The sequence below is a fragment of the Sylvia atricapilla genome, chromosome 9 (genome assembly GCF_009819655.1).
Source record: "Sylvia atricapilla isolate bSylAtr1 chromosome 9, bSylAtr1.pri, whole genome shotgun sequence".
Lineage (NCBI taxonomy): Eukaryota > Metazoa > Chordata > Aves > Passeriformes > Sylviidae > Sylvia > Sylvia atricapilla.
The window spans coordinates 15,152,439-15,174,979 of NC_089148.1; the positions used below are offsets into that span (position 1 = coordinate 15,152,439).

The 22,541-nt window shown below is 48.5% G+C and overlaps 1 protein-coding gene across 9 annotated transcripts in view; it reads right to left on the minus strand.

The window, feature by feature from the left end:
• PTPRF (protein tyrosine phosphatase receptor type F) overlaps positions 1-22,541 on the minus strand; it is a 376,474-nt gene that overhangs the window by 60,849 nt on the left and 293,084 nt on the right. For 5 of the 9 annotated variants that reach the window (XM_066325044.1, XM_066325042.1, XM_066325047.1 and 2 more), the window contains exons 8-12: positions 12,354-12,623; positions 9,043-9,624; positions 8,361-8,494; positions 7,260-7,404; positions 1,759-2,064 (exon numbers count right to left, since the gene is read on the minus strand). In XM_066325044.1, the coding sequence (XP_066181141.1) occupies positions 1,759-2,064; positions 7,260-7,404; positions 8,361-8,494; positions 9,043-9,624; positions 12,354-12,623 (1,437 nt within the window). The remainder of the gene's footprint in view (positions 1-1,758; positions 2,065-7,259; positions 7,405-8,360; positions 8,495-9,042; positions 9,625-12,353; positions 12,624-22,541) is intronic. The other 4 variants (XM_066325048.1, XM_066325045.1, XM_066325049.1 and 1 more) reach the window with 1 other exon arrangement.

The following is a 22,541-nucleotide window of genomic DNA, read 5'->3' on the forward strand; positions in this document are numbered from 1 at the left end:
TTAGATAATTAGGGATGGATACCTGACAAGCAGACATAATGAGTATTGCTATTTCAACCAACTAAATGGGAGGAAACAGCTACCCAGCAGGTAAGCACAGTTTTTAAGCTGCAGGGCAATTCATTATTTTTACCCAGATGTCCTTCCTAATTGTAGATAATTTAATAAAATAGAGAAAGGAGGAACGGAGCATTTTAGCACCATGAGGCCAAGTCAAGGTATGGGAAAGGAGGGCGCTGTGCTTGAACAGTTACCCCCTTCTGCCTGGAGCTGCCTATGCTGTAATCCACAATTCACTTAGTGCAGTGACCTTGCACAAGCCACAGGGCTCTCCTGCCCTGGCGAGACACCTGCCCACACACACAGCTGGGAGTCCAAGCGGAAAACAAGATCCTCCCTGAGAACCAGACAGATGCTGTGTGTCAAGCTCTGCTGCCATGAGAAGGCAACAGGACATGATATAGGGATGTTGCAGGGACACAAAAAGATGTGAATATGAGCAGGCCACAGTGTTTTGAGGAACTCTGTCCTACCCCACTATGGGAAGTATGTGCTGCATCTGAGATTCAAACCGGGAAAGTTCAATTTGTTTTCAGACTACAGTTTAGCATTTCTCATTCCTTCATCATGGGTATCTACTGAGCGTCAGCATGTCAGAGGAATATAAAATCACTCCTGACAGCTAAGCTGGAATGTCCAACCACAGTGCCCAAAAACTAACTGAGAGAGCTTGTTGCGACATTTCTGGGGTAACAGCTTCCCTTGGGCTACAATTCTGCTGAATGAGAACTGAAGCAAACAATACAGGCAGCAGGACACACACACAGATGTGTCTGCCAGCCCAGGAATGCAGTCAGCAAGCATTCCCAGACGCCACTTTCAGAGCCATGGAGACATAGGGGACAGTGGCAGCCCATTTAAGGAAACTGTAACATGTCTGGTTTCAATTTCCTACACTGATTGGGCAATGCAGAGATCATGCTTTCTTTGCCTGGACACTCCATCTCTTTCTTCTCCCATTAAATCTGCAGCTTTCTTGGGTCAGCATGAAGCCACGGGAGCTCCTACTGTCACCCTGAGCTCTGGCACTTTCAAAGGAAATGGCTTAAATCATGGTGACATAACTGACAGCCCTGCTAATACAAAGCAATTTCTCTTTAAAGCTGTCGTATCCAGTAAAGTGCTCTGTACGTGTGGTATTCTGACTCTTGAGTGGAAGAGCAGCTTTATATAAGCTGTGGCTTGCCTGGAAGCTGGAGCAAGAAGCAGCTTTCCTGCAGGATCTACAACTTTCAAATGGATTACTTTCCCCCTCTTTAGTTTGCTGGATTTCAGGTCAACAAGTAAACTTTAAGTCCTGATCTCACAAGAGAAGCCTTTAGCTGGGAGAGCTCATTCTACCTTCAAGAAAAAGGAATCCACCACCACCCACTATAAAACCACAATGGAAAGCAGAGCACTGCCTCACTGCACAGGAAGCACTGCTGACACAAACAGGACCCTGAAGGATCACAATGGGTTATCTGACACAACCTGGAGGCAGAGCAAGGGCCAGCAAAGCAATTCCCCAACCCTACTCCAGGGCAACTGTTGAGACCTACTCCCCAGAGCTTTGCTCTCAACAGCCTCTGGCCCTGATTGAAAGGTGGTCCCAGGTCAATGTCTCTGCTCCCTTTCCCCCCCTTTCCAGCAAACAGAGTTAGGAGAATCCTGGTTTAACCCATGGCAGCAGCTGAAGGAGCTTTCAGTAGCACCTACCATCCTCGTCAGTGCGCACGTGGACGGGGATGCTCTCCGGTCCTGGCCCCACATCCGTGTGAGCCCTTACCCACACCTTGTATTCGGTCCATTTCTCCAGGTCCTTGATCTCCCAGCTGGAATGCTCCCGTCCAATGCCATCCACCACATGCTTGGTGTTGTCATCTCCTTCCACTGCCTGGTAGGCAATGGAGTACTGGGTGATGACCCCATTGCGGCTCTGGGCGGGCGGTGGCACCCAACTTACCCGGATGGTGGTGGAGCTGGTGCTTACACACTCGACTTCTTGGGGTGGGGCGGAGGGGGCTGGGGATAAATAAATGAAGTGGGGAGATGAAGGGAAATGAATGGAATGACAAACCAAAATGCACAGGGAACTTTTACCCAGCCAACAGAGCACTGAACGTACATGTGGACAACTGCCTGCCATCCTCACAGATCATCAAAGATGGCACCGGGGGGAAATTTGTATCTGAAGGCCAGATGAACAGTGTAGAGATGGAAGTGCTGTTCTGCATCAGAGAACACTTCTTCCCAAAGCAGTTCTGGACGCTCACTTTACCAAACACAACAAATGGCAGTAAGGGAAGGGGGGCATGTGGAGGGTGCAAGAGAGAGACTGGTAGGGAGAAGAAAGACACTTTCAGTGAAGATCTGAAGCAGATGGAAGCCAGAAGAGGTAGGAAGCTGCAGAAAGCAAGAGTGGCAGAAGGGAAGCTCACACACCAGATTGTAGGAAGGCTTGTGAAAACTCACTCCTAGACAAGCAGAAGAAGCAGGAGTGGATAAGGAAAGCAGGTAACAGAGGTTGGAGGTGGTTTGTCCTGCTGGGGTTTAAAATCATGACCATCAGCTGTATGCTGCATCCTAACCAGCTGGGAGCCAGGCACCACATGGGAACAGGAGAAAACATGGTTGTGCTGCTTTGCACATATCCCTGGAATCTGGGACTGACTGCTTCATGCCTGCCAGACTGGTAACCTGCCTCAGTAGCTCCCTGGCCTATGGATTTGTACAGTGGAAGGTAAGCAGGTTTTGCCCCCTCCCAAGCAAAAAAAGCACCTGCAGTTTGCATTAACTTCTAAGCCTTGGCAATGTTATCTGTCCATAGGAGGAGGAATGGGATCCAGGCAACAGTTGCTTCTCACTGAGATCACTGGGAGAGAAGTCTCTCCACACAGCACACTGCAGTAAAACAAAAGCAGTGAAACAAATCTGAGCGAGGGGAAGAGAGATGAGGAAAGGAGAGATGACCTGGATAAAGCAAAGCATCCCTAGGACATCTGCTTGGTTCATTCCTTTCTCCAGCCTTGCAGACCCGCTGTCTGGTTGCACCAGGGCTCTGGCAGCATAGGAGCCCTCTCACAGCAGCATCAGCCCCCTGTCATCTGGTCTCACTGCCCTGGGATGCTGCAGGCAGCATGCTTGCATAGAAGGCAAGAGTGGAAGTCTGGAGAAGGAAAGGGGAGCCCATATAGTCAGGGAAAGAATGAGGGACATGGCTCCATCCATGGGTGCTCATCCAGAAGGAAAAAACCCTAAGCAGAGGGGGCAGGGCATCATCACTAAAAAAAAATGCACCCTTTTGCTCTAAGACTAGCAAGCTGTGTGGCCAAGCAATAATGGAGTACGAAGTATCTTGCTTTGCCATGGCAGGTGAAAGGCAGCTTCCATACTACACTGCACCAAGAAACATAGAAATGTCTGAAAAAAGACTGCTGCCCTCCCCCATGCTTTAGTCCTTGCAGCCACCAATGCAGCAGAGCCAGCCTTGCCGGGGCACAGGAACAACCCTGCCTGCTCACTGCCTGTGCAAAGGTGAACACAACCTACATCACTACACACATGGCAGCAAGGACCTCAGGTAATTCAAGCACTCAGCAATGGTGCCTTAGCTTTGCTGGGCACAGGTTGGCAGTAGCAGAAAATCTGGGAAAGCAGAGGGCAGCAGGACCTCCCAAAGCAGGTGGCCTCTGCTTGTTGGGAAGAAGGCCCACTTGCTTGTAGAAACAGTTACAGACTGCAAGTAACCTTTAATTCCCACTCCTGTGCTCAGACAACAGGGAACATTCCTGATGCTCTGGTTCAGATGCCTGGAGAGATGAAAGATGGAGGAGAGTAAGTAGTGATGGAGCTGGAAGTGATGATGCTTGAGCAGTCAGGCTGCTGCTACAAGAGCTACATTGGAGGAAAGAGAAGTCAAAACAATGTGTGGAAGCAGACAGCACAGGATCAGCCCTGCCATCTGGTACAGTGAAAAGGACGCAGGGGTAAAAAGTGAATCCTCACACTCTTGGTTAATCAGCAGAGAAGCTGCAAGGAAGAGAGTAGGAAGATACAGCACCAAAGCAACACTTACAATGGAGGGCATAATGTAGACAAAGTGCCTGGTAGCATCCTACAGACAGGACAGCTGAGATACAAGGGGTTTGCAAACCTTTCCTGTGACACTGTCTGCAGACGCCCTTCACAGAAGAGACGTGTTTTGACAGAACCTCCACATCTTCCCTTGACAGGCAGCAGTGAGCTCCTTCTCCAAAAGCAGCTTTGGACGGCAGTGTGGGCAAGTCAAAAGTTGGCTGTTGACTGGGTAAGAGTCACACATACAATGTGCAAGGCAAAAACTCAGATTAACACTTAAAAAAAGCAAAACAAAACTTGATAATATGAGCAGGATCAACTTAAAATGCACAAGGAGTTGAAGTGTCCCTCCTGGGGCCAGCAAAGAGCAGACTGGGTGGCCAGCATGCACCCACACATGCAGATGTACCCACACACACTGTGCAAACCTCTGCTGCCTCCAGGCTACTCACGACAGCCTCCCCCGATGGCCCACAGCAACTCTGTGCACCCATCCAACCCACCTGCTCCTCAGGCTAGGGAAAAGGCAGACTTAGGACCCACCTCAGTATTTCAAGGGAGAAAAGCATTTTAATGCCGAGGCCTAATGGGTACAGAGCTGATGTTTCTCTCTTGCATCATTCCGCTTGCCTGAGGCACTGCAGACTCCTGGAAAACTCCCCCGTGCTCTTCAGGCCCTCAAAGCAGCACTGCCTCTACTTTTTGCAGGGTGCCCAGCAACTAAGTGAGCAGATTAGCAGGAAAGACAGCCTGGAAAGCAGCTGCCTGCTCAGACGAGGTCTCAACTGTGCTGCTGAAGGGTTCAAAAGGGCACTACCTCCCTCTGGCCTTCCCACACAAGCATGCCTACTACTCCTGAGCAGGGGTGCCACAAGAAAAGCAAGACCAGCATCCTTCTCCAGCCCATTAGTGAGTCATTAGTGATCACAGGCCTCCTACCTTCCCCATGACTGGATGGTCAGGGACAGGAATAGAGACTGAAGAGAGGCTTTTTGGAAAGCAGGAATCTGACTACTCCTGCAGTTTGTGTCCCACCTTAACATGTCAAGCTCCATGATCTAATAGCCTTTCTCAGGGTAACCAGATGGAAAAGTGCAGGAAGGAGACCAATTTGAAGCTGGGAGCTGTAGTATTTCTAGATTAGTAAGTCTTAAGGCCAAAGGGAACCCATCCAACCATCTAATACAAGGTGTTGATAACTAAAGATCAAAGGATTTCTGACTGGAAGTTGTGCACTCTACACCAAACTTCTCCCGAGGTAAAGCACAGCTTTCTGAAAGACCTACTTGATTTTGAGCCCCCCTATTACTCAAGGCTCCACACTGCATTGGGGCTGTTCAGGCACTGGTTTCTCACCCTCACTGAATAACTCAGCAGTAACTGCCAATGCCTTCTGTCATAGAACTGAGTGCCATCAGAAATCTTTTCAAGTAGGAGCCTGTAAACCAAGACCCAGGTCACTTCTTGGATCAATGTAAGAATTCTTATATCCTTCAGTGTGAGGAGGGCTTCACTGATCAAACCAAGGTACTCCTGTGCCTAAATGCCAAATCTCCTCCAGCCTATTCACATTTCTCTGACTAAACAGATGCCAGAACCAGTCAGCTACTGCACCACCGGCCAGCAGAAGCAACAACCTTAAAAACAAACTGGTGTGAGATGCCTTGTGAGCAGACAACAGGTAGAGTAGGTCATGATAAGATGTCTGCCTTGATGAGTCCATGAAGCAAACATTTCTCTTACTTGGACTGTTGTGAGACTCTGAAGGACTCATTTATGCATGGAGCTGTCTCTGATTAAGTGTGTTCAAGGATAAGAGCATCTACTGATGAAATTAATTTACACGGTAGGAGAATTACTTCAACCTTTGCCTATCAGTACAAAAGCTATCTGACACAGGTATACAAATCCCCATATTCAGGATTTGTTCTCAATGTTCAAATATTTATAACTGCATGGTCTGATCTTTCTCCGTTTTCATACCTGTCTATTGTGCAGCTCTAAGACATCATTAGCTCACTTAACGAGGTACAGGAATGCCGGGGACTGGTATGTTAATGAAGCTGAGTTTTCCTCAAAGAGAAGGTCATTCTAGAAGTGAGCAGAGCTGCTCTTCCCTGCCAGAGCTCCCTTTCTAATGGCCATCTCACACTCCTGGTTGCTGTGCATGCTCCCGCCCTCCCTGCAGGGAAGGCTGGCTGCCTGTACCAACTGCTCACTCCACATAGCGAGTAAATCCCAGACAGACGGTGCAAACGGAAATGTCTTTTTTCCCCCTTTTAATGCTCTTTGCATAATGGCAAGCCCAAAAATCGTTAGTGAAAACGAGCTTATCGCAGGGCCCTTTGATAGCCCTAATCTGCTTATGCGCAGCACTTTGAGCTGCCAATCAGAGCAATGCAAACTCCAGCTCTGTGATCACACAGGGCAGAGACAGGATGAAAGTGATATTGCCTGGGTCACCTCATTATTGAGCCTCTCTATTAACTGAACTGCAGCTTGTTCTGGTTTCCCCTAGCACTGCAGTCCCAGAAGCAGCAGACTCACTCACTCACACAACCCTGGCAAACAGCCACTTTTCCAAAATGACTCCTCCAGCTGCCTGACAGCCACAGACACACCTCGGCCTCACAGGATGCCTCACCTTACAATCAACTGTACTGACCAGGAATGGACTCCTGTGTAAGCAAGGCAGCTGGAACAGGGAGTGAAGGGATGAAAATCCAATGGTTTGGAGACAGTCACATTTAGAGCCAAATACCCATATGCTGCCTGTCCAGACAGCTTGTCTGCATGGGAGTAAATTCATAGAGATGCACAAACCCACTCAAATCAATCTCTCCAAAGCAATTTCCCAGCCTGTTTTACTCCTCCATCACTTTTTATGAATCTACCCTTAGGGAAAGACAGGATGATCAAAGGGACAGGAAGAAACAACTTACCCCTTGGGTGCACCCACTCTGCCAAAGAGCCCTGATTCAAACCCCAGCTGACTTTCCCCATTACTCCCTTTAGCAAACTGCATGCCAGCATCCCTGCAAACCCACAGGGGCAGAAGCACTGGGCTTCTCTGTGCCCAGGAGATGGATACTGGACTGCTTTTGATTTGTCTCCAGCAGTGTTGAATGTCAGGCACTTACTGGATTGGGCAGTTCTGGCTTCCACCGTGGGGGTGTAAACTCCTACCCCCAGCTCTGAGCGGGCACCCAGACGGAACTTATACAATGTGTCTGGTTTGAGACCTTCCACGGCATATGAGGAGGTTGGGTCAAACTCCACCTTTTGCTGCCAAAAAAAAAGGAAACAGATTATTTGCTGTAGTTGTGCAGCCACTCTGGGCCCACAAAAGTCACAGCCGTGCTTGCCAAACCTGACTGCAGTCCTGCAAGACTCCAAACTATGGAGCTTCCAGGGTGACACACTCCAGGACTCTGGAGAGAAGCAGACCTCTGCCACAGCCAGGCTACACTGTCTGGTCTTCTGATTGCACTCACTGGCTTGAGAGCTTTGTAGGAATGCTGGGTCCAGCTATACAAGTTCAGAGAAGGGGCACGGGATACATAAGTTTGTTTTCTCCCAACAGACAGTGTATTGCCTCTGAAATAGGCAGTAAAGCCCTCATCCTGTAGCAGTCAGGCTCTCTAATGCACCGAAATACTGCTGGAAAAGGGCTTGCTTTGTTGACACTTCACCTGAAGGGCACTTATTCTTGGCAGCTCTCATGCCACTATAATAAGAGGAGAAGGAGAGGACCATGGGACACTGATGCTGTCATGGCACAATTCTTGCTATGCTGTGTAGAAGCCAGCACAACCTTTGATATATTTTGAACTGGACTTCCTTTAGGGACCTGCAGTAAATGTGGAAGGGCTCTCTCTAGGCCACCTTCAATCTGCTTTTTACATCTAACCAGTCCTGGGGCCAGAGACACATGCTGGAAGCCATTTCAGACCTGCCCAGAAATACTATTGTTTACTGGCACCAGCAGTAAGCATGCCTCAGGGATGCTGTCATGGCATTCTGAGCCTTTCCAGTCCCAAACCAGTCACTACTTTGCTGGCATCAACAAGCACTGTTGAAGTGACTTACATAGAAACCAGAATGCCCTGTTCCTACTGCATACCACTGAGGCAGAAGAAACACAAACAGTTCTGTTACCAACCTGGCTCAAGCACACACTCCCTTCCCGAGCTCAGAACTTGCCATGTTCAGCTCCAAGAGCTGCCAGGCAGGATCCTCACCTGAGTGCCATCCTCCCCTTCCCAGTAGAGCAGCTCATATTTAGTAATGCGTTCCTGAGAGGCGGGCAGCCATGTCAACAGGATGCGGGTATCAGACTCTGCTTCTGCCTGGAAGTCAGCTGGCTGGGCAGGAACTGGGGAACAAACACATGGTTAGTGCCAGATGAGGCGAGAAGAGTTGCATGACTTAGCAAAGTCAGCATTTCCCCTTGTGAGGATCCTCTTTCATTTCTGTCAGAACATCCCTTCTCCCCTGTACTGTGCTCTTAGAACATTTCAGGCCACAGGCAAACACCTCTGTCACTCAGGTGGGTGACTGTGGGGATGGTACTCACTTCCAGACCCTGATGCATCCCAGATCCTTCCTTACATATGTATACTCAGACCCAGAAGGGTCTCCACAAGTGCCAACATCCCAGGACTTTGTGTCACATTTTTAGCCACTGTATCTCAGACAAAACGGTGGGCTGTTACTTGTACAGAGATTGATACCAATGCCCCAGGACAATCTGACAGCTTAAATCTGATGGCTGTGGGGTGGGAATGCCCCCCGCCCCCCACTCTGACATCCAATCATTTGAGCACCAAGTGTAGCTGTGATGCCTGGTGCAAGTCAGACACTCAGCTGAGCCTCACACCGCAGGGATGGCCATGGAACCAGGCTGCCTCACTCCATACCTACCTCCTTGCTGTGTTTTGACCTGGATGATGTCCGAGGGGGGCCCGTCACCCACAGAAGTGAAGGCCAGGACACGGATGCTGTAGGTGGTGCCTGTGATGAGGCTGCCCACAGTGGTGAGGTGGCTGTCATCAGTGTTGTGTTTCTGCCACATGCTCAAAGGCAGGTGGGGGTCAGTGGTGTAGTACACGCGGTAACCCCGGATCTGTCCATTGGGCTCCTCTGGCTGCTCCCACTGCACCAGCATGGTGCTGGCGCTCAGCATCCGTGCCTGCACTTTGAGGGGTGGACTTGAAGGAGCTTGCTCTCCTGTCCGGGCCTCGACCAGCTCACTGGGGGGACCCCTGCCGATGTTGTTGACTGCGATGACCCGGAACTCATACTCTGAGAAGGGGCTGAGCCCACCTATGCTGTAGCGGGTGGTTGCCACACCATCCACCTCCTGGAACTGGCCCTCCAGGGATTTGGGCTTGTACTGGATGACGTAATATGAAATGGGGTCAGAGTTGCCTGAATCCCAGGTGAGGGTCACGCTGGTAGCTGTCGTTTCAGTCACTAATGGCTCTGTTGGAGGTTTTGGCAGTGCTGCAATCGGAAGGCAGAGAGGTGTGATTTAAATAATTCAGTCAGCTCAAACCTTGCAATGTGCACAGGGATAAAAATGGAGCTGCCACCTCCCATTAACATTCTTCTTTAAAAGGCAGAAATCATTTCATACTCTATAACATGCATTTTTATATTACCATATATTGCTTGAAGTGGTTCTTAATGGAAGGATAAACAGAGCAATCATGTTATTAGATGTGCTTGACGCACTTACCAGCAGCAGGCTAAATAAAAGTAATTCAACAGGGATGCAGGAATGTTTCTGTCATGGGGGTTCACCCAGGAGTGGGAAGGTACTTGCTGGGCTGGGCTGGGCTGGCCCCAGAAGCCAGGTGCACAGCTGATTTACAAAGGGATACAGTAAAGCAATCAGAGCACTAAAGCAATTCAGAGTTATGCTCCTGCTTCCAGAGAGGCAGTATCTTAGGCAATAGGGAGTTCATGGACAATGCTGTTAGAAGGGTTGATGGGGCAATGCTTTGTAAGTATTACAGTACATGCAGGAGAGATACAGCCAGAGAAATTACCAACTTTCATATCCACTATTTCACTGGGTGGTGTGTCAAACTGCAACCAGACAATAAACTGTTATACAAGAACTCTGACAATGACACCTCTGAAGTGTCAATGAGAACGCAACTACTGCAAGCAAACATTTCCAGATTTGCCATTTTACCACAAGAACAAAGAAAAAGAATGAGTGTGTGTGAGAGAGATTTGCAGAGTACACAAATACTTAAGTACAATGACTGAATTAAAGTCTACAGTAAGTTTAAACCTCCTACAAACCACTCTAAAGTCATTAATGACTTGTAATGCAGCCATGCTTGAAAAGGAACTAAGGAAAATGCTCAACCCAAATTAGGATCCTCAAGAACTGTGTTCTTTGGCAAAGCCATCAGGCTTCTAGTTTTCACATGGCTCAGCGGAGGAAGGCAAGCTCCTTAGCACAGGGCATTCCTGCTCTAAATACCAGAGAGAATGCCATCTCCAGTGCTACTGCAACATGGATACTGAGAAGATCATCAGAAGCTGAACTGGCAAGGGAGGGGAGGGCACACAACCCACAGCCACACACCCTACCACTACCCATGGAGGACTCAGGGAGGGCAAACCCAACCTGCACAACAGTATGGCCTGAAGAAAGCTATTTCCTTCAGCATCCTAGAAACTGGCAGCCTTCCTCAGGCTTTCAAGGACAAATAAAACTCCTTTTCTTTTGAAGAGCCACAAGTTTGACCTTTGACAGCTGTTGGGTGGGCAGCCTCCATGCCAGCAAGGGCTGGTCTGGTACTTTCAGCGCACCTAAGTGCAATCAGTTCTGCGTAATCTTGTTTCTCCTCTTTGAGCTGAAAAAGGTCTGCTTGCCAGCAAGCACAGGAGAAGCAAGACTGGGTGAAGGAGTTTGGGACAGAGGCAGTAAGATATCCGGAGTAAAGGTGTCGAAAAAGCAGACGGGGACACAGGGAGGAAGGTGAAGGGCTAAAGGAGCTGAGCAGATTGCTCCCTGTCCAGGGGCATCAGGTCAACTACTGAGGGAAAGAGGCAAAGGCATTCCAGCCATGAAGAGGTAAATGCTGTGAACCAACAGTGCAGTTCCCACCTCTTCCCTCCAAGACCAAGCTACCAGCCCATCATGGCCCTTTTTTCCACGCATTCCTGGGTATCTACTATAGCAAGGTAACCACTGTGCTCTGTATGAAAAGAGAAGCTGGAAAAGGTACTGACGAGCAGATGTGAGTAAAGGGAGCAGGGTGCGGCTAAGGCTAAAATCATCCTCTGACTAGCCAAGAGAATTTGCTGTTATCTCCAGGTCAGAGAGTGCTAACACTCCATTCTATGATCTGTTCAAGCAGGAACTCTGTGCTAAAGGTGGCCTTAGTGCAGGAAGGGGCCTGGGAAAACAGACAGACTCAAAGATGACGCATCTGTGGTAATCTGAGCTACACATCAACTGCAAGCAGAGAAGGAAAGGGATACTGTGGCTTCCAGATGGGAAAGAAAGAACACCTTCAGCCTTCTGTTAGTAGGTGGGCTACCCTATGGTCAGCAATTAGCAGCAATTTCCTCTTTGGGGCACAGCTACTTGTGAAATATCAGCAGAAAGTACAGCTGAAGGACAGCAACACAAGAAAGAGAAAGGGGAAGAGGCAGAGCAGTAAAAGAAGACATTTACAGAGGATTATGTAACAAATTTCAAATGGACACATATAGCTCCTCCCTGCAGGGAGGGAGAACGCTAATTTTTTTGAGGCTCACGGACACTTCACATTGCTGGGATTAACCTTCTTGTCTCACTCTAACTGCAAGAGGACATCTGTGCAAACAGTTCTCTGACTGCAGACATCCACAGACCCTGCCCCAAGACAGCCCACGGCTCACCACTGTGCTGAGCTGATCCTGCTGATGCACAGAACAAGCCAGACATTGCTGAGATGAACACAGACTCTTCTCTCATGGCATAGCAAGGACCTGGCCTGACACAAGCTTGTCTACCATGCCACTTGCAGGGAGAGGTAAAATGACCTTTAGAGCAAGTATCATCATCCTGTGACCAGCAAAAAAACAAAGTTGTGGGTTTGGGAACCTCCCTTGCAAGCTGGAAAAGTCACAGAAGAGAGTGGTCAATAGGCTGCAGCCAAGCAACTTTGGTAAAGGGCTACATTGTTGAAACCCAAGTAGGAGCACTACAAGTAATAATTCCTTACCTTTGACAGTGATCTGGGCTGTGGCTTCGATCATGCCAAGGGACGAGATGGCCACGCAGGTGTAGTTGGCAGACTGCATGATGTTATTCAGCTCCAGGACATTCCTACCGACGGGCATCTCATCCTCTTTGGTCAGCTCCTCCACTCCAGCCATCCACTTCACGTAGGGCATTGGAGCACCTACTGCCACGCACGTGAGGTTCACGCTCCCCCCAGGCATCACCTCGTGGTTGCTTGGAGGGATAGAGAATCGAGGAGCAACACGCCGCACTGAAACAAGGAGGAGACAGCTAGTAGGGTCACAGAACTAGCAGAGACTACTGCGGGGACACATGAGGGGCAGTCAATATTTTTGCCTGTCTATCCCTTAGGACAAATAAAATGAAATGCGAAAGCTGTTCACTACTTTGCCAAATTGCACACACTTTTCTCTCCTTCCTTAGCCACTGGCATCTTATTTGCAGAACTCATTAAGTGATGGCTCAATCCGTTCCCTCCAAACGTAGCCTTCTGAAATCACATTACTAACATGAAACATTCCTCCATTTAAATTACATCCTTCTAATTAGAGAGCATGCACAAATGCCAGTCACACACTTTGCGCAGAGCCCACTGAAGCTCTGCAAAATGGAATCACCTGCTCAATTTATTAGCTCTGGAGCAAAGCAGCCCGTTCCCTAAACCTCACAGGGTTTGGGCAGGGGCAGCAGAAGGGTTGCTTTTTGAATTAGCACACGTGTGCTGCTAAATAAAATATAATTCCTTTCAAAATGTAACTCAGGTTCTACCTTGGCTCAGAAAAAATAGTCACCCAAGCTGCATGACATTGTCAGGGCCTGAAGAGATCACCTTGCTGGGCAGGAGAGAACTAATCCTGACAGATGTGAGATCATATCCATTTTGACAGAAGAGAGCTGGGCTGGCAGAACCTTTCCCACCTTCGTGGCAGCTCTTTGGGAGATGTATTCCTCCTTATTGCATTGCACAGCTTCTCTTCATATCAATCCCTTGCTGGGTATTTCATTCAAGACTTATTTGTAAGCAACTCTCAGCTACAATAAAGCTCTAAAGCTGCCTGCCATATGCATTCCCGTCAGGAAAATGACACTGAGAAATGAGGTCCCTTCTTTGGGGTTAGTGTTATGGGCCTATTTAAGCAAGGGTAGAGAAACAACTGTGCTCAGTAAATCTTTGTCTCCTCTGGGCAAGCTCATTTTAGTCTGTAGTTAAAAAGAGAAACTACTTGAATGTGTCTTGCCCAGCAGCTCTGCTCCCCTCTAGCCTCCTCCACTGAAAAGGCAGCCCCCGAGCAGCGGCCGGGGTCACACTGACCAGCTCCGAGGAGCCTTTCCCTGCCAATTACGCTCCTCCATCAGTGCACTGGGCTGGTGGGGCAGCGACTGGGAGTGCTGGGGACAGGTGGGAACAGGACAGGAGTCTGAGCAGGCCCAGCTCACAACAGGCCACAGTCACAGCTAGCCCCAGGGGCAATGGGGGCCTGGGGACTCACAGCTCTGCTGGCCTGACTCCTGCCACCACGGCATCTGTAAAGGCAGTAAAGCTGCTGACAGCACCGTGAGCCGCAGAGGTGTCAGCTCTGCTTGCCAAACTCTACCCAAATCAAATTTCACTAGTGCTCTCTTTGATGATTCATCCCCAAACCATCAGGATTGCAGAAATATACTGAACACAGAAGCCCCCACACTTCCATGTACAACAGAGCTAAGACTTTGTGATAAATTAGACAATACTGTCAACATCATGTGTATACTACACATCGTCTCAGTGACAAAACAGGGCTCATTAGCTCCTTACCAGCCAGGGTAAGGGTAACTTAAGGATTACTTCTTTTTTTTTTTTTTTTTTTTTTTTTTGAGAATATGAATCCAAAGTCTTGCTGGATGCTTCTTTTAATCAATTATTAAATCTGAAATCAATACCTACATGAGCATTCACCAGTGAGGTGTTACCTGACCAATAGGGCAGTACTCCCCAAATGAGACAAAACTGAAAGTGTACTCAAATGCTATGCAGTCATGAGAATACAGACTTAACCTGATGGACATGGCAATGGTTTAACATGATGGCATGTATTTCCAACCAAAGCATTCCAGCACCATTCATTAAGAGTCAGGTTTATTTTCCAATGAACATGGCGTCGAATTATTCCAGGTAGAAGCTGTTCAAATTCTGTCCCCGTCAAAGGAGCAAACCCACCCACCCAAGCTGTACTAAAACAGAAAAAAAAGGCAAACTTTGAGGATAATGCCGTAGGTGTGCATAGAGCACTCACACACATGCATGAGGCAAACAGGTTGGCAGGCACTGGAGGCCACTACAGAGTCAGACAGACAGTGGTGGAAGGGCAGGACAGGGAGAGGGAAGGCACACAAGTACTCACATACAGGGACCTGGGAAAACAAAGACACTGGAGGACACAAAGCCATGCAGAAAGGTCAGAGCCCAGCATGCACAAACAGATTTTAACTTCCAGCCCTGTGAGACCAGAGGCAGCACAGCCTGTCACAGACTCCCCTGCACCCCACACTGTGTGCCCATGTCAAGCACCTGCTTTCAGCATGCTCCTGGGGCTGTGTGAGTCCTACTGGTGCCATGTCACCCTTGATGTGTCCTGCAGAGGCAGGACCTGTGGGGGCTGTGCTGTCTCTCCCAAGGGATGTTAGCAGCTGGCCATGGCTTGCTCCCCTGCATGGAGGGGACAGGCACTTCATCGGGGCTGGGGGCCCTGCAGCAGCGCTCTGTAGGGTGATGGGAAGTCCCTCTCCCCTGTACCACACACACAGGAGCAGCAGAGGTGGTTGGCTCCTGTGCTTAGAAAAGGGATGAATGGCAAGGAAAACTCTCCTGTGGATCCAACAGTATGAGACCCCCTTCACCAGCCTCAGCATGGGCTGTGTTTCCCGCAGACCTGAGGGTGCCAGGAAACTCTGCGGAGCCTCAGCTCTCCAGCCTGGCAACAGATGAGTGGTTAAACAGGCTTCTGTGGTGCATTTCTGCAACCCAGAATGGCTGAGCCGTCTTCCCCTCATTTGCACACCAGCAGAGCTGCTGAGCTGGGCTCGCTGCTCCACACCAGGGAGCAGCAGTGCCCACGGCACCCTAGCTGCTAAAAATGGATCCCTGTGCAGGGGTCAGCTCTCTACATGGGAGGTGGGAGGAGGTCAGAGCAGTGCCTTCGGTAACAGATCTGGCCCAGACACTGCTCTGTCAGGAGTATGTGCAAAGGAAGGGATGGGCTCCATCAGCCTCCCATCCTCTTGGGGGATAATTGGCAGCTTCTTGTCCCAGTCAGTACGGAGGGAGAAGGGGAGATGCTGTCAGTTAGCATTAGCAAGAGCTGGCACAGCTCTCACAGCAGCTTGCAGAGCACCATCAACACATTCCTCAGACTCAAGCCAGCAATTTAAGTTGCTTGCTTTTCTAGCATAAGAGTCTGGTAATAATTTAAATCAGTGTAAATCCTCAAAAAGCAACATTCTTAGAATTTCTGTCCAATTTACAAGTCAAATCACATGGGTTAGCACAGTCCATGATTCTACCTTAAGTGCTCCAGAAAATTTTGGTTTTTGCAGCAATGAAATTTCCCTTTTAATTACAATTTTCTTGACTAGAATTTGCAATAATTTTTTTAATCCTCTTTTTGGATAAGGATCAGAAGAAGGTGGTTTGGAGGTTTTGCAAGAACAGCACAGGGAAAACTGCTGTGAATATTAAAACTATTTCAATGGACAATACTATAATTCCGGGGTTTAGTTAAACCTGCAGACTGTAAAAAATGAGATTCATTCTAATGCATCCCAAGAACAGGCATCGTAAGGGCTCTGTGCTAGCCCACTATTCTGCCTATCTCCGCACTGAAAGCATTCCTTAGGAAGTGAAGTGAAACTTGGAGCAGTGAGCAGTGAGTGCAGCGCAACCTGAGCCCATGCCCTGGATCTCACAGGACCAGGAGAAAAGACAGTGTGGAGTCTGGTTTCCCACTCACAGGGGGAACTGCTTGGGGGGGAAGGAGGGGAGCAAGCAACACTAGAGCCACAAAGGTTGAGAAATGTTAATAATTCAGCATGCACTAACATGCACATTCCTTGCCTTGAGAGCAAAGAGCTTCAATCGATTGCCTGGCTCCTTTCAGCACAGGAGTGGCTGTTTCCACACGTCTCAGGTTCCCTCTGAGGGTGAAGTTACCTCTTTGGAGAACCAGGGACACCTTTCCCCCTCCTGCTGTCTGCAAAAGGTGTAGGCCCTAAGCTCAGGGCTCTCAGGCTGGTGCTGTTAGTCCCTCTCATGTGCTGAGACACTGCTGGCATCCAGTGAGGCTCTGCTAGAAACACAACAGTGCCAGGAGGACTGCCCAGGCTTCCAAAGTCATGCAGCGCTGCTAGGGAAGGGGAAACCAAATTTCCAAATTTTCCTGCTGGCTGCCTTGACCACAGTACAGCTTAGCAGATGACAATGCCAACACCACTCCCTCTGGTTTGCAGAGACCCAGGCACCTCTACTTGCCTGCTCCTGCTTAAGGGTTTCCTTTGAACCATGCCTTCCCAGCATCTAATTCTGGGCCTCATCTTTCCCCGTCCCAACACCCCATGGCAGGCTCATTGGCTGCTGCCCCATGGTGATGGAAAGCTGTGCTTGTGCTCTGCACACTTCTCTGCTCTCCTCTAAGGCAATTCCAGCTGCTCAGGTCCTGCACCACTGTCCTGCCATCCTCTCCGCTTTGCTTGTCCTCTGCACGAGGGAACAGCAGCCTGAAGGAAGTCCCTTCTGCTCTGAAGGAGAGCTAGGACTGTCCCGTCTGCTGCTCCTCCCCGGTCCCAGCACAGACAAGACAAGGTCAGGGGGTTCTGCTCTAACCTCTCAGCTGGGGTGAGCAGCAGTGTGTGATGTAGGGGCACATCTTGGGGAGTGTGAGGCTGTCCAACATCATTACTCGAGCCAGGCAAGCTGAAGGATCCCTGATGCACAGGATATGTTCTTGCCCTTGCCAGACTGGTAACCTGCCAAAACTCCTGTCTTCCTCAGGAACCACCTCCTACAACTCGGGAAGGAGTGAATTTAGAAGCTATCCTCAAAAACCATCATTGGTCTGCATGGTCTACTCATGTGTAGACACCTTTCATCTCTCCTCAATGCTATCACTTTAGGAAAGGACTTCAAACAGAAAGGCAGTTGCTGAAGTCTCACAACCTATTGACAGAACCAACAGAAGGAGAGGAAAAATTGGAACCAGAAAAAATGCATTTACAGTCTAATCTTGTGCTCAAACAATGCTGTACTATTTATGCTCCCAATGTATCCTTGAGTGCTGACATTTTATAGACAATTTCCAAAACAGGGCCTTGCCATTTTTGGATTATATTTCAGCTATAACTTTTAGGTCTAATTATTTGTGCTGACAACCACATATAAAAGAGGATATATCATTACAGTGGTGCAGCACTGGAGACACATCAGCATTCAGCATACTGACATACTAATAGCAAAGTAAGGGAGAGCAAGATTGTGGAGCTCCACAATTTGTATTCGCTCCCAGAAATTTCTCTGATGAAAATAACACAACATTAAGGAGGGGAATAAGAGAAAAGATCCACTGTATCAAGATAAAATAACTTGTTAATAAATAACCTTGTAGCAGTCACAGAACAATAATTAAATGCATGGGTTAGCAGTACATAGTTTTAAGTAAAGCTGGAAAAATGTACGATGTAATTATCAGTGCCAAACAAATTATAAGCATGGCAAATCCCAATGGAATATTTAGAAACTAATTTCTGGCTTCACATTAAATATTTGTGTATGTAGGTATTTTTGCTGGAGTGGGAAGGAAGGGTCGACACAAAAAATGAGAAATTCTTCACCCCTGCTGGTTTATATCCATTTTCAGCTGCCTCCCTTCAGCTAAACCAATGTGGCTAAAACATTTAAGTGCCCTGTCAAAGGTTTAGTCTCCAGAGGTGTCTCAGCCGTTACAGTGGTGCTCCAAATTCACTGAAATCTGGGAGGCTTTGGGCCCTGGCTTTGATTTCTTCTCTTTTCTTCCTTGTTCTCATTTCTCATCATTGTCTTGGGATGAGGTAATTTTATCCTCCACAAAATCTATTTTTAGAAGGTAAACAACAAAGGTCCCGTTCCTCAGTACAATCTAAATGAGAGCATGTTCCAGGGAGAGAAATGGGATTGAACTCAGTGTACCGGAACGACTGCTATGACAATTTGTTAAAACTTGTTCCAGTGATGATCATAAGAATTCATCCAGCTGCCTGCTAGTTTGTGTGAGACAAGCCAGGGTCTCTTCCCCATGCCACCTGGGGAGCAGTGTGAGCATCCCTCACCTCCAGCATGTGTGAAAGGACAGACCACCATAGAACCTGTTCAGTGAAGTAATCATCTCTGGAAACAAAATCCAGACTTCTGCCAGAAATACCAGCTTTCCTCAGCATGAAATCATGAGTGCCTTGAGCTAAGTCTGGAGCTAGATTTAATTTAAAGGCTGGAGTTGCCTTTCACTACTGTCCTTTATTTTCCTCTGGCACTCTGAGGGCAGCAGGACAGAGCAGAGCAAAGCACCAATCAGGTTTTACTGAATGGCTACGAGCTCCTGGGCATGTCACCACGAACCTCCCTAAGCCACCTTTGGTATGGCTGGGGCCACTGCCAGAGCTCCCTGCTCTCCTGACCGCAGGAGGAAGACCCAGCCCCAGGGAAAGGAGGAGAGGCAGACCTGCTTGTGCAAAGGGCTCTTGTCTCAGCATGGACAGAGCATGGAAAATGGGCCACCCCAGCGCAGGGCCTGCTCAGGAGCAGGGAAATTGCCTCAGCACAAGGGATCTGGATCTCAGCCTGCCCCTGCTGCCTTGCGGAGGGCAGCGTGCTGGGTTCTCCTCCAGCTGAGATCAAAAAGTAAGCTTTTTGCCTCTAGAGCAAGTTAAAACTTTTAAAGCTTCAAGAGGAATTAAGGAGCCCACACTCTCTAGCAGCTCGTGAGGGGACTGACCGTTCTGATCTCTGCTTCCAAAGACTGTTCTTGATCTCCAGCCAGAAAGCAGCAGCAATTTAGAGGTATTACACTTGCACCTAGCACGAATAAAGGGTTAGAGAAGGACCCCACACAGAGCAGCATGCACTTCTTTCTACCCTGCCTTTGACAAAACTGCCCTGGCTGGTATTTGCATGCAAAATATATTCTGTGCACTTTAAATCTCAAGCAACAAAGGCATGCAAGCAAAGTATCAATGCCATCACCAGAGTCACAGCAAACAGTAAGCAGATTTCAACAGGCACACTGTGGCTGTGCCTGGAAAGGAGCCAGTCTGCAGGGCCCCCTCCCATTTTGGGGATGGCTCTCCTCTCCCTACTGGAAAAGTCCCATCTGACGTGGCGTACTGTAGATGGATAAGAAGTGAAAAGGACCAACCTTCTCGCTGATCTGAGAGATGAAAGTTTGTTTTGTTTGATGGCAGAGTGCGATGAAGATGAGGAGGGAATAAAAAAAGACAAGGAAAAACACAGAGAGTAAAAACAGGCCAAGCTTCATCTGTCCGCACACCACTGAAACGACAAGACAAGACTACAGAGGTCAGCCATGACTTCCCACCACGCACACAGCACTCCACGGCAGGGACAAGAGAGGCCACACTCGCACTGCTCTGGCCCAGAGCAGGGCCAGCCCCTCTGCCTCCTGACCCACTCACCACTCCTGAAGGCAGGACAGAGGGGACTGCACATCTCACACATCCCCACGTGGAGGGTGCTTCAGGGACGGCCCCACTCTGGGCCAGATGCTGGATACACAGACATGTTCACATGTTCAGGACACTCACACAGAGCAAAGGACTCCAGCCATCACACGTGCTCCCATACACCCACACCAGCTACAGAGATGATGGCAAAGGCACTTTAAACCCATTGACCACACACTGGGAAGACCACATATGTAAATTCGAATTTTATAAAGTATGAAAGAAATGCTCCAAGTGGCGAATCGAGAAATCTTCTACCATGAAGAGCTGTTTCCCCTCTCCAAACAAAGAGCTAAATGCAGCAGAGAGGTATTAGGCAAGTGACAGACATGCGCAGTCTCAGCTGGGCTCAGTTTTGAGAGCCTTATTGGTACATTGTGCTGCGAGTGAGAGATGGACAAGAAATCAGAAGGACAAAAACACCCAGAGAATTGAGCAGGTCCCAGTTTTTGTTCCTGCGGGAGAGACAGCAGAAGGTTAGTTGCATTTTCCTTATAGACAAAGGAGATCTTATTTCTCTAGCAGGAGTGACCTCACTGCAGCTACAGATCTGTGGCATACCAGCTGTAATCGAACCCTCGCTGAGAGAATACACAAATGGATTTGATAGTTAAAGACTGCTTATGAGTCACATTTTTGATGGGGGAAGGAGAAGGTGGGGGAAGGAATTTGCTTTCCAGCAGAAACACTGCAAATTGGAGAACAGCATGTGGCATTATACAGTGCAACAGTACAGTAAGCCATTTCCAGCAATCAGAGGACAGGATTTTAACCAACATTGACACAGTACAGGCAAGGCAACAAGCTACCAATAACAGCCACTACAGTGGCCTATGGAGTGTAATGGAGCCTGCTGGAGAACAGCAAAACACTGATTTACATTTTTTCAATTGAACTGATACCAGGGAACTTAAACCAGCCAACTCAGAGCTTAACTGGCCCATAATCATGGGCCACATCCAGTGAGGAGCCCCACCAAGATTATCTTTAAAACAAACAGTCCTAAACTTAAAGCCAAGGTTTCCTCTGTCCTGCTTTAGAAAGGGAATTTACCTCTTGGTCTACAAAACCTTAGCATAAGGCTCATTTGATCCTGTGAGACCCTGTGATGGGAGGGAACCTCTTTATTGCTGCTCCCAAGCCAGCACTTTATTTCCTCATCTAATGGAGCATATCACATCTGCATGGCTTCAGCAGGCAATGAGGGGCTCCTGCCTTCTGCTCAGCTCTTCCCAACAGGCAGGATTTGTTTCTTGCCCTTGCTCAGGAAGGACAGTGCTTTTGGCAAACCAGGTGTGCCCGTGGAAGGCTGTTTCTGGAAAGCAGCACTAACATCGCAATGGGCAACACAAACTCCGAGTGCTGCCAGCATGGACCAACCTACTGCACCCACTGGCACTGGGAGACTGAAGGGCAAGAGGCTGGTGAAGGGTGTGAGACTGGGCAATGATGCTGGAACAACTACAGGAATACCTGCCCTTGCTGCTGAAGCCCCTAGAGCCAACCCCTGCCCTGATCTGAGCCACACCAAGGGGACTCACTGTGGGGCCACTTGGCCTGCCTGGGGGCAAGGTGAGGGGTGCTGCTCCAGCTGGGGGACAGCCAGCAGCTTTGTTTTGGGGAATCTGGCAGAGTGATCACACTGCATCAGTGGGCATGGACAGGACCAAGCTCCAGCAGTGGCTTTCCACATGTGTTGACACTTTAGATTAGAGCTGGAAAGGTGAGGAGACACATGTGAAACACACTAATTCTAATAGATTACTTTCTGGTTTGTCAAACATGAACAAGTTTAGGACCTGCTATTTGTCATTAATTGCTGGATTATCTCTTAATCTCATTTATATTAATGTCTTATAAGCAATAAAACCCAGTAACAGGCTATTTTGGAACAGCTGTAAAGCAAGAGGGAACACCTGGGCAGAAAGTTTTCCCTGCTCTTCCCTTAGTTAAGGCTTAAACAGCTGGTGCTTTATCTGAGATAAATCTGATAAATGGTAAATTCCAAGTTTCATCTCCTTACAGGTTCCATTCACATGTTCTTATCTCCAGTTCTTTATCCATGTCACTTCTAAGGTAAAAAAGCATGTTTTATCAACAGTTTTTCTGCTTTTTTACAGAACAAATGACTGAGAAGTAATGGTAAATAACATCTGCCTCCCCACCATTCAGGGACAGAGGCAGAGGATTTAAGCCTGGGGTTACCCACAGTAACCCTTGTGCAGAACACCACAGCTCACTAAGCATGTTACTGTGTTCTCACGAACCTGAGCTGCCTGACAGCTAAGCTGAACACACCAGTCTAAGTGCAAGTTGAGCCCCAGCAAAAAAGCCATCAGAGGACGACAAACTCTAGAAGGTAAAAAAGGGGCTCCATTTGAAATCCAGGCTGAAACAGCAAAGAAGCAAAGAGGAAGGCCGTATCAGA